The sequence below is a fragment of the Scyliorhinus torazame genome, chromosome 3 (assembly GCF_047496885.1).
Source record: "Scyliorhinus torazame isolate Kashiwa2021f chromosome 3, sScyTor2.1, whole genome shotgun sequence".
Classification (NCBI taxonomy): Eukaryota; Metazoa; Chordata; class Chondrichthyes; order Carcharhiniformes; family Scyliorhinidae; genus Scyliorhinus; species Scyliorhinus torazame.
Window position 1 is genome coordinate 31,470,584 of NC_092709.1, and position 12,540 is coordinate 31,483,123.

The 12,540-nt window shown below is 46.3% G+C and overlaps 1 protein-coding gene across 2 annotated transcripts in view; it reads right to left on the reverse strand.

Moving 5' to 3' along the window:
* Window positions 1-12,540, reverse strand: part of LOC140408391 (limbin-like) — a 217,202-nt gene that overhangs the window by 190,852 nt on the left and 13,810 nt on the right. For both annotated transcript variants that reach the window (XM_072495516.1, XM_072495515.1), the window contains exons 5-7: window positions 7,147-7,333; window positions 5,703-5,812; window positions 3,387-3,452 (exon numbers count right to left, since the gene is read on the reverse strand). In XM_072495516.1, the coding sequence (XP_072351617.1) occupies window positions 3,387-3,452; window positions 5,703-5,812; window positions 7,147-7,333 (363 nt within the window). The remainder of the gene's footprint in view (window positions 1-3,386; window positions 3,453-5,702; window positions 5,813-7,146; window positions 7,334-12,540) is intronic.

Genomic DNA, 12,540 nt, shown 5'->3' on the forward strand with positions numbered 1-12,540 from the left:
ATATTTTCCAGCAAAAAATTAATCATTGCCCTTAAACCTGAACTCCACCTTCCTCTGCTCAGATGCTGCCTGATCTGCTGAGTGCTTCCTGCATAGACATACATAGAACATACAGTGCAGAAGGAGGCCATTCGGCCCATCGAGTCTGCACCGACCCATTTAAGCCCTCACTTCCACCCTATCCCTGTAATAACCCCTCCAAACCTTTATTTTTTTGGTCACAAAGGGAAATATATCATGGCCAATCCACCTAACTTGCACGTCTTTGGACTGTGGGAGGAAACCGGAGCACCTGGAGGAAACCCACGCAGACACGGGGAGAACGTGCAAACTCCGCACAGACAGTGACCCAGCGGGGAATCGAACATGGGACCCTGGCTCTGTGAAGCCACAGTGCTAGTCACTTGTGCTACCGTTATGCTCTACATGGCTCTATCCTGAATGAAGTAAAAACATGCCCCTCTATACCCAGGTCAGGCAGCCATTTTTATTCAACACACCTCACTGCCAGCTGTTTTCACTTAACAGCACAATGGCAACACAGGAGGTGGTCATTCATGCTTCATACGTGTGTATGTGCACAAAGCTCCAATAGTCCTCCCAAACTCCTGGCAGTGTGACCAGAGTATGTGTTCCACACTTACACCAATACTTAGCTGGCGCCAAACTGGTGGTGGCAAATAAGTGTTCTTTGAACCACTGGAGCATCTTAGGGGCTAAAGATAAAAATTCAACCATGCTTTATTTAAATTAGGCAACCAACATGAGGGGCTGGACAGAACTGAACATTTGCAACCAAGAAAACCAAAGTCAAGCTTGTATGTGAAAACCATCACCCCTTGACATCAATAGCATTACTATCGCTTAAACCCCCACTATCAACATCCTGGAGCTTACCATTGATCAGGAACTGAACTGGACTAGCTATCTAAATACTGTGGCTACCAGAGAAGGGCAAAGGCCAGGAATCCTACAGCAAGTAGCTCACCTCCTGACTCCCCATCTGCAAGGCTCAAGTCAGGAGTGGAATGGAATCTCCCAACTTGCCTGGATGAGTGCAGCTTCAGCAACACTCAAGAGGCTGGACACCACCCAGGACAAAGAAGCCCACTTGGTGGTTGCCCCTTCCACAAACATTCTCTCCCTCCACCACCGATGAAGGGTGAGAGCAGATGCACGGTAGCAATTCACCAAGGTACCATGGCGATCGCACCCAAAGTAATTTGCAAAATACAACAGAAGCAAAGTCAGCTCCATCTCCTCTGTCTTAAACTTCGAAAAGTATTCCCTCCTACACCAGGTTCTGAGCCATACTGTCACCTTTACAGGGTGGTATTTAAGGGAAGCGATGGGGGTCATACCTGCTGGCTAGAGAGCCAGCTAGAGCTCCTTGTCGCCTCCTTTCAGAGAGGCCCATCGAACGAAGTGCCAATTAGGCACTTAATTGGAGCAGCAGTCAGGGACCTCAGGGTGTAAATCCCCCCCCCCCCCCTTCCCCCGGCAGCTCTGTAAAGCTCAGATACACCTGGGCCCGGGACCGCCAGGAGACCCAAGTCACAGGTAAGTGAGCGCAGAATGGGGGTTGTGGGAGAGGTGGGGTGGGGTTCAGCAGTAAACAAAGGGGGGGGGGGGAACTCTCAGCTGGCCCCACACTTCCAAATGCCAGTTTCTTTGATCAGGCAGCGAGTGCCTTTGAACAAGGGACTCCACCCTAACCCCTCCCCCAGAAACATATAAGCGACCCTGACAGGATTTGACCTTTGACCCACTTACGGTGGCGGGGCATCCAAGGGCCTTTCTGCCCTGGGCTCAATCAGGACAGAGGTGGGAAGGTGGCCCAGACCCCACCAGCTACTCGCGGCCCTATTAAATCCACCCGCCATCAAACATGTCTTGGGGGAGGATGATCGAATTCCATCCAATGTTCCACCCAATGTTCCACCCAATGTACGTACTGTGTACGTTCCCTCGGCCGCAGAAAAAATACCTTTCACTGTACTTTGGTACATGTGACAATAAATCAAATCAATCAATCAATCAAGTCAGTGCAACACAGCTATTACGGCGGGGTTGGCAGTCCTCAAATTAATTTTACGTGAGACTCATAAAGCTAACAAAGAGGAGACTTTCATTCAGCCAGTCAGGGATGGGTGATATATTCTTCCGCAGAGGGTAAATAATAATGCACTCACCCATTCTGTTACTTAATTCCCATACTTAAATTAATTTGATTACATTGACAGATTGTGCAATGTTCAGATTTTGCAGACCTGTATATCAGCATCAACATTGCCAAATATGCCAACTTGTTCACAATTTACATAGACGATTTGGAGTTGGGGACCAAGTGCAATGTGTCAAAGTTTGCAGACAACACTAAGATGAGTGGTAAAGCAAAAAGGGCAGAGGATACCGGAGGTCTGCAGAAGGATTTGGATAGGTTAGGTGAATGGGCTAGGGTCTGGCAGATGGAATTCAATGTTGCCAAGTGTGAGGCTATCCATTTTGGGAGGAATAACAGCAGAATGGATTATTATTTAAACGGTAAGATGTTAAAAAATGCTGCTGTGCAGAGGGACCTGGGTGTGCTGGTGCACGAGTCGCAAAAAGTTGGTGTGCAGGTGCAACAGGTGATTAAGAAGGCTAATCGAGTTTTGTCTTTCATTGCTAGAGGGATGGAGTTCAAGACTAGTGAGGTTATGCTGCAATTGTATAGGGTGCTGGTGAGGCCGCATCTGGAGTATTGTGTTCAGTTTTGGTCTCCTGACCTGAGAAAGGACATATTGGCACTGGAGGGAGTGCAGAGAAGATTCAGTCGGTTGATCCCAGAGTTGAGGGGATTAGATTATGACGAGAGGTTGAGTAGACTGGGACTGTACTCATTGGAGTTTAGAAGGATGCGGGGGGATCTTATTGAGACATATAAAATTATGAAGGGAATAGATAGGATAGATGCGGGCAGGTTGTTTCCACTGGTCGGGGAAAGCAGAACTAGGGGGCATACCCTCAAAATAAGGGGAGGTAAATTTAGGACGGAGTGTAGGAGGAACTTCCTCACCCAAAGGATTGTGAATCTCTGGAATTCCTTGCCCAGTGAAGCAGTTGAGGCTCCTTCTTTAAACGTTTTTAAGAAAAAGATAGATGCCTTTCTAAAGAATAAAGGGATTCGGGGATATGGTGTACAGGCCGGAGAGTGGAGCTGAGTCCACAAAGATCAGCCATGATCTCATTAAATGGCGGAGCAGGCTCGAGGGGCCAGATGGCCTACTCCTGTTCCTAGTTCTTATGTTCTTATGTAAATATACAGTCACTGCAGTCAAGCATAACTTCTAAACAACAGAATTTCAACTCATTGAAGTCAAGACTGCAAATCATGATCAACTTACCCGAATAACTGCTTCCTTAGCCAGTGCAAAGTCTGCCACCAGGGGTGCGATCCGAACAGGGGCATCCTAAGAGATATATTACAGATTTTATTGATCTTCAGTTACGGTTTGGTGAGATTCAACAACAGTTGCAGACAAGATCAGGTAATATACAATAATTAACCATGGTAATTGCCAATCCGGTATAAGGTCCGTGCATGAAATAAGAAATAAGGTGGCGATACTAGAAAAAGTAGGTGGGGTTTGTAAAAGCATTGCCTCATTAATAAAATTAAACACCGACAGCACCATTTTTGCATTAATATGATTTCTGTTTGGTTTCATTTGCTATAAGATTTGGTCCTTGATGGGTATTGAAGCTCTAGAGAGGAAGGCAGAAAATACAAGAATGAGACCTAAATTTAGGTTTCTTTGTTATTCAGTTTAATTCTGGAAAATATTTAAGATTATTTGGTTTGAGGAAACAAAAGACTGTGGGAGGTGGTATGATTGAGCTCTTTACAATGATAAAACATTGAATGTAGCTGATTTAAATAATATTGCTAAAAGGAAAGGTGACGAATGTGATATAAAATAATTGTTTTAGAGATATTAGTTACTGTAATGTAGAGATAGGCCAGTCTCATTTTGGTGAGTTCACAGACAAAGGATTTCAGAACGCATGGCAAAGCAAGGAGTAGGTGTGTCCACCAAAGGAGGAGAAAAGGATGCTGGGTAATAGGGGGCCAGAGGAAGGGATTGGAAGTGAGCCAATTAGGATGTATGGCCAGGTCAGGAGGGGTATAGGATGACCTATGGGAATCGTGTATGTGAAACTTGATGCCATTTGTGTGTATCAGTAGAGATTCCTTTGTCCTACAGGCTCACTTGATTTTGGAGGTACAGAAAGCAAGATGTGTTTTGTACCGCTGTGAATTGAGTCAGGCTTGCAAGTCAAATAAAATAACTAATGCTATACCTGCAAATCCATCTCGACTTTTATTGAGGCCAGACTGACGGGTAAAGAAATTTATGTTTTGTCAAAAGAATGGTAAAGTAAAAAAATAAATTTGAAGTCAGGAGGAATTTATTTTCTCAAGAGGACGATCATCACTATCTCAGAATCTCCATAGTGCAGAAGGAGGCCATTCAGCCTATCAAATTTGCGCTAGCTCCCTGAAAGAGCATTCTACCTAGACCCACATCCCTGCCTTATCCCCGTAGTCTTGCACTTTCTCTCTTTTCAGAGAGTAAGCCGATTCCCTGTTGAATACCTCGATTGAAACTGCCTCTACCACCCTCTCGGGAAGTTCACTCTAGATTCTAACCACCCTCTGAGTGACAAACTTTTCCTCACATCACTTCTACCCCTTTTGCCAATTAGTTTCAATCTGTGTCCTCTAGCTCTTGGTGATCTGAGAGGGTACAGTTGCTCATTATTTACGCTGTCCAGACTGCTCATGATCTTGAGTACCTCTCAGCCTGAGAGGCTGAGAGCCTGATCATGTGTCCTCTCAACCTTCCTTTCTCCAAGGAAAACAGTCCCAACCTCTCCAATCTATCCTCATAACTACAGTTATTTATCCCTGGAATCATTCTTGTGAATCTCCTCTGAACTCTCTCCAAAGCCTTCACATCCTTCCTCACGTATGGCACCCAGAACTCGATGCAGTACTCCAGATAAGGCCTAACCAGCATCTTATACAAGTTCGACATGACCTCCTCACTCCTGTACTCACAACAGATCCATGACAAATTTGATGAGTTTGTCTATGATATAGTTCTTGAGTAGAGGACATTACAACTTTGAGTGAGAAGGATCTAAAGGTGAATGAGTTAGCTACCTACACCTAGTGATATACCTAGATCCCCAAAACAAAACGCAATGTCCAAAGGCAGTGCAGTATGAAGTGTTCAATGGAGGACCCCAAAGCTGGTTACAGGTATTGGAACATTAAGCTTATGGCCACACTATAGGAGCTCGAGTTATTCACACCAAAAAAATAATGAAGACAACCATGCAAGTTTCTAAAATAATTGAACAAATGGGTTAGTATAGAGTTAAAAAGGTATTCAGTACAAAACCAGAAACAAATTGAACTTTAATTTAATAAATAACCTTTCACGCATGCCCCAGATTTGCCACGTTATGGAATAAACCACTGCCTAGGGCAAAGCTCATCAGTAAATCACCATGTCAATGTCTTAAAGTGGTTATCTCTCAGACCTACTTATCTGTCTTGTCGGAAAGGACCAACAAGATCTACTAACAGAGTCGAGATCAAGAACTTTATTTACCAAGCAGGTAGCAGATGAATGAATCTTTAAGCAGAATACCTGTGATACATTGCCAAAGTTGAGGTAGGCAGGTAATGAAATAATCCTCCAATCCTGGGACTCTCCGGCATTTAATTCTGCAGTATAACTTATTACATAGTATTCACCAGCTGCCAAACAGAAGATGAAATTGATATTGAAACACAAGCATCTAGAAAGGTACTTGAGTGTAATTTATTTTGCTTCAACCTTGCATCCATTCTCACAATGGTCTCTAAAGTATAGGGTGGGATTTTCTGTCCATTCCTGCTGGTGGTGCCTTCTAGCCCCCGCCCCACCCTGTACCCTGGCGGCGGAGGGTGTGGACGGGAAACGCTGTTGACAGCAAGTAGAAACAGAAGATCCCATCACCAGCCAATGGTGGGCCGCCATGGCAGCCACAAAACGCAGCACAGGGGGTGCGGAAAATCCCACCCATAATATCACATTCCACAGAAGATTTCAAACGTCAAAATGAAATGAAATATTTCTGATTAAATAATTCTGTTGATTATTAATGAGGAAGGATCTTGTCAAACAATAACAAGGAAAATTATTTTCTCTCCCGATTATCTTTCTTTCCCATTAGCCTTTAATGCTTTACCCTGCTGCCCACTGCTCAACTGGCAACCTAGACGGTGAGTCTTGTCAGACTGTTTGATCATGGGCAGCTTCACAGCCAAATCTTTTATCCCTGCATGTACATACGCCACTATTGACGCAAATAGTTTTGGCACAATAATGGTTATGGTGGGACTAGTAATCCAGAGGCCTGGAATAATAATCCAGAAGACACAATTTGAAATTCCATCACGGAAGGAATCCTGCCTTCCTTACCCAGTCCGGCCTATGTGTGACTCCAGAACCACAGCATTCTGTTTGATTCTTCAATGCCCTCTAAAATGGCCTGGCAAGTCACAGTTAAATGAGGAAATTACCTCAAAAAGCTGCAAAGCACTGTGCGTGTATCTACACCGCTCGGGTGGCAGTGGTTCAAGGAGGCGGCTCACCACTACCCTTTTCAAGGGCAATTAGGGATGAGCAATAAATACTGGTCTTACCGACAATGCTCGCAGCCCATGAAGCTTCATTCTGTGAGGAAAGGCAGCTACAAACCTCAAATAGGATGAACATAACCAGCACAATTACTCACTGAGCCCGTCAAAAGCAGGTAGTTTGCATTAAACTGGCCAGAGTGCAACCTTCATACTATGGATTTTCTAAGGCAGTTGATTCATCAGTTAAAAGAGTTACTGAGATACTACAAAATAGCAAAGTACAGAAGCACTTTAACAGGTTAATTGAGCAATTTATAAAACACAATGTAGAATACATATCCACGATGTTTCAATGCTATACTTATAATAAAATACTAATAAATGTCCACGATATTTTAGTACAATTTTATCTACGAGCTTGTAGTATGACTTACTGTATTATATACAAGCACCTAGGAGCATTATACCTTGAAGAGATTCTTTGGTGTATGTCTGGAATCCTATTTCAGTTTCTCTTCCCATGTTACTCAGAATGCTTAGACCACTAATATTATCTCGGATAGTGAGCTGAGAAATGTTAAATGCAGACTGCACAGCCATACTGCTTAATATTAGTTTCACAGTCACCATCTGGGATTCATTTTTTCCAGTCACCTGTGAAAGAGAGGAGTGCATTATTATACGAGTTTGATTTGTATATTTAAACTGTAAAGTCATCATAGTTCCAGATGACCATGTCCTTTGAGGGGGAGAGCTGACTGGTGGCGAGGGGCAAGATTGCGAAGGCAGCACCTTCATGAATAACTTCAACCAGTTACATGGATTGAACCCATGCTGTTAACCTCACGCTGCATCATGAACCAGCTGTCCAGCCAACTGAGCTAAACCCTCTGAAGCCTTTATCAATATGGCGAGTGATACACTTCTAGTGCAGCACGGGTGTGAACATGCAGCCCACCATATTGTAACACAAAGACTCCTGTTTTACTTTTGTAAAACCAAGGCCGCATCAATGAACATCTAATCCAATATCATCTAAAAAGGAATCGAATGAATGTCAAAAGGACCAATTTAAAGGAAGGACTAGGCTGGAAAATTCAATTGGAAAATATTTCTCAAGTTAAAGAGGCAGCACCAACTCCAGCTGTGATAAATTTTGTATTATTCTAGAAGTAGAACTTATATATTGGGTGCATTTTCCCGACCGCGTCCTGCCAGAATTGGAATGGGACACAGCCGGTAGATCCCAGGAGAGGCATCTCCCAGGATTCCTGACAGTTGTTACGTCAGACATCGCGATCTGGATCCTGCCTACAATGGGCAGCACCCAGACTCACATGGTTAAGTGAGGTTAAAAGCCGACATAATTATGTCGACGCTGGATCGGGCGGCCAACTGGCATCTACCGGCCTGGCCGAGGAGATCGCAACCGGATGCCATCTAGCACTCAGGTGGAACTTGGGAGTGGGGCGTCACCCAGGTGATCAGAGGCCCCGTGGTGGCATCCTGGCACTGTTACCTGGGTGCGCCCGGGTGGCACTACCAGGCTAGCAAAGACACTACCAGGGTGCCAGGCTGCCATTTTCCCAGTGTCGGGGATTGGGAACAGGGACGCCCTGCCCTTATGAGATTGAGGTGAGGTGTAGGGGGGCTTCGGGGATCCTGTTATAGGTGAGTTGAGGTGTTTGGGGGGTTGCATTGGGTGGGGGGAGGGGGGGGGGCAATGGTAGAGAGCTGTGGGCGCCATTTGAAGAACTCCACTTGCCGGAGCTCCTCAATGTAGGAAATGATGCTAAATGCTGCCTGGGGACGTGGGGGACCGTAGGGGGGTGGAGGGGGGGGGGGGGGTTCTCGCCAGGGGCCAATAATGCGACAAAGTGCCATTAGATCGCGAGGTCATTGCTGGTGCTAATCCCGTCCAGTACGGCTGTAATTTCTTACAAATTAAATTGCGCCCATTAAGCGAGATGAGAAATGTTTTCCCTCAGAGGGTCGTTAGTCTGAGAAATTCTCTTCCCCAGAGAGCAGTGAACGTATTCAGGGCTACGTTAGGTAGATTCTTGATTTACAATCGAGTCAAAGGTTATAGTGGATAGACAGGAAAGTAAAATTGAAACCAAATCTGATCAGCCTCGATTGAATGGGAGAACAGGCTCGAGGGGACAAATGGCCTAATCCCGCTCCTACTTGTAGGTTTTTAGACATAAATAACAATAAATGATGTGCCACCCAGTGTTTGGAATCGTTACTGTAATTTAACAGTGTAGTTCAATACAGAGGATTAATGCACCATCTGCTGTCAATATATTGTAGTACACCAACAAACTTAACCATCCCACTGAACTTCGAAATTACTAGGGGCTGAATAGTACAAGATATGGACAGTGCGCCCCCTCCCCACTCAGGAAACCACGTTGGTTCCAGGCAGGACTGCCATGCAGCGGGGATGATTGATGAGGGGCGCTCAACGTCCTGGCCCCTGGAGCTGTTGGTCAATCCGATGGGCCAGAAGTCCATCAGTCCCAGCGGTGGCAGGGAAGTCTTGGTGGTTGCTTCTGGGACTGCTGGTGATGAGAGGACCGCAAGAGCTTGGAATCTCCATAGCAGGGTGTCGGGCTGGGAGGGTTTGGGTAGGCTACAGAGAGGGGCAGTGGGTGAAGGGAGTGGGGAGGGTGGGGCCTGCGGGTGGGTTTAAAGGAAGGAGTGGGTAGGGAGGAAGTGGGTGTCAACCTACGATAGGCAAAAGGCAGCCATTGAAGAACAAACCCGTCCTTCCTTCTCGCCCGTTTAACATTTAGGTTTGAAAATCAGGCTTCCCACTCCCGCCTGGCTGCCCACACCAAACGTTTATGGTGCGCGCAGTTATTATCAGGTTCAAATGGTTTGATAACAAGCCCAATTAACCCTTAATTGTGCAGTTAAAGATGGCGAGTGGGCTGCAATGCCAGTGCCTGTTCACAACCCTTCCCTCCCCCCATCCCCCATATTATGGGGATGAGCTTGTGGGTGGGCAGAAGGTAGTGGGGATGGGCACCCACCCCATTTTACCTGCTACCTCCCCCACCCCCGCCCGCTCCCCCACCATCTCTGACAAGAAACTCACCCGGCGGGGGCATGTAAAATTCAGCCCCAGCACTTTCAACACCATGCATAAAAGCCATCTATTTGTAAAGTGAGGACAATACCATCTCTCTGAGGAGATATTCTTCTTCTGCAGGTAGGATCCTCGATTTTTCATGTGTTGCCAATCCACAGTTTGTGCAGCAATTTTACTAAGGGGCAGCCCCAAAGTTACCTCAGCTAACCCTCGTTCACCCACTCTGATTCACCCCTCTCCTCCACCCACCCCACTCACCTGCACTCCCTCAGCCCCACCTAACAGATCTGCTTCAGTGGAGCACCCTTGGCCCACTGGCAGCATTTAAAGAAGGGGTTCGAAACCCCTAAGCGTTATTCTGAAACACATGTTAACTGTCTAGCCAAATGAGCTGATATTTCAGCAACGTTCCCCTTTGTTCCTTTTCCCGCCCTTCACCTTTTTCTGCTGCTCAAAAACAATTATGTTTCTCAATTCTCCCAGTTCTAATGAAAGGTCATCGACCTGGACCATTAGCGCTGTTTTTCCTGCTCCAACACGGTTGCTGGACCTTGTGTCAGCATTTTTTGTTTTTATTATAGCACACATATTTTGGATTTAAAAATTAAAATAAAACTAGGATCAATGAAGTCTGTGCTTCCGAGTCAAATGGCAATAAAGGCCGACTGTAGTCAAACGATGAATCAAGATGGCCGACGTTGTGAAACACCATTCAGTCATTAGCTATGAAGTCACCCGAGCCATTTATAACCAACGTCCCCTATTGGTTCATCGTGGTGAGCAAGTGCTGCTAAGGTAAGTGCACCTCCTGGGCCCACCAACAAAATTTGGGCCCCCCCCCTTTCACCCAGTTGGATTCATCCCTCTCCTCCACTCCCCGAATCCAACCTGGCAGTTCTGCAAAGGATATAATCAATCCTCAATCTGCACCCTACCCAATTTGCTAGCTTCAGTGGAATACCCTTGGCAACATTTAAAGGAGGCCTGATATTTTGCTTAGGCCGCAGGCCAGTCACTTCGCCGACCGTACGCCTGTTTTCAGAATAAGTCATGTTCCTCAGGGGGCGGGGAGAGGAACAACGACAAGTTTCTCGTCAATAATCTGTCTCTTGTAAAACTCCAAGGTGTGCAAAGAGGCAGTGAGCACACTAGAGGGCACAATTGGCCAATGATTCATCACTGCAAATGGAAGATCGTCATGTTAACAAAACAAATCTAAACTTATGCCATGTCAGTTGTTTTTTTTAAGTTCCAGTACCAGCAACATAATACTGCATAAAGATTCTTCATATTTTGTTCTATTTTCTTCCTCTATGTGTCCTTGAAGTACTGTTCCGCTGTACTGTGGCAGCTTGGGAGAGAAAGCTCATGTTGTATTGCTCTATTCTGCTAAAGGAATGCCACATTAATGCACCTCTCCTACCTGGGTCTATGTTGTTTATAACCAGAATCTGACTTCCCTCTTACACGCATATTTTTCCCAACACCTTCATGAAAACAGTCCAACAAAAACTCTGGAAGAGGCAAGAGATTTCTTACAAACTTTTTGGGAAATGCTTTCTGAATTAGCTATAAATCTTGTAAATATAACACGCTTTTCAAATCACAGAACCTTTACAGGGCAGGAGGCCATTCGGCCCATCGCTCTGCACTGGCCCTCTGAAAGCATTCTCCCAAGTCCTACTCCCCTGCCTTACCCCATAACCTTGCACATTCTTTCTTTTCAGATAGCAACCCAATTCCTTTTGAAATACCTCAACCGAACCTGCCTCCACCACCCTCTCAGGTAGTTTATTCCAGACTCCAACCACCGTCTGGGTGAAAAACATGATTCTTCACATCACTTTTACTCCTTGTGACAATTATTTTGAATCTGTGCCCTCTGGGTCTTGATGCTCTCTTAAGTGGTCACAGTTTCTCACTATTTACCCTGTCCTTACCCCTCAGGATCTTAAAGAACTCCATCGGGTCTTCTCTCCGCTTTCGGTCCCAACCTCTCCAATCCATCCTCATAGCTACAGTTCTTTATCCCTGGGATCACTCTTGTGAATCACCTCTGTACTCTTTCCAATGTCTTCAAGCAGCAGCAGTCACTGGATTGAGATCATTGGGAGCCAATCACAATTCTTCCTTTGGTAATTTAGAGGGTTTAAAGTCAACGGCAGCACCTCATCTGTTGACTCAGCACAGGTAAGGATATAATCGAAACTTCGATTTGAGTGGCAAAGCCTCATTCTCCAAGTTCTGACAGACCTTGTGCTGGATTCTCCAATAATGGGGCTATGTCCCCATGCCAGCGTAAAAGCACTGGCATTTCACTCTGGACTTTCCTTAAGGCCCGCACTTCCGTCGGGAGAACGCACGTGCGCACGGCGGCGGCCTGCAGCGGCCGCCTCATGGGACATGCCGGACTCAGACTGCGGAGCAGCACCAGAAATGTAGCCCCCCCCCCCCCCCCCCCCCCAGAGATCGTGCATGCCCGTGGGTCCGTGACACACGATTGCCCCCCTGGCCGTCCATGAGGCCCACCCCGGTGATCGATCCCCCCGCCCCCCATCAGGGCAGCCGCGGACTGAGTCTGCAGCTGCCACACGACGTTCCCGGCAGCCGATAGGTGGTTAAAACCACGCTGTCGGGAACTCGCCCAGTTTTGCGTGGAGAATCGCCGAGGGAGGGGGGGGCCTCTGTCAATGGCCCACTACCTGCGGTGGGTAGATCGCGCGCGAGAGAATCGCAGGAGCGGCGCTGGTCCCGATTTCAGGGT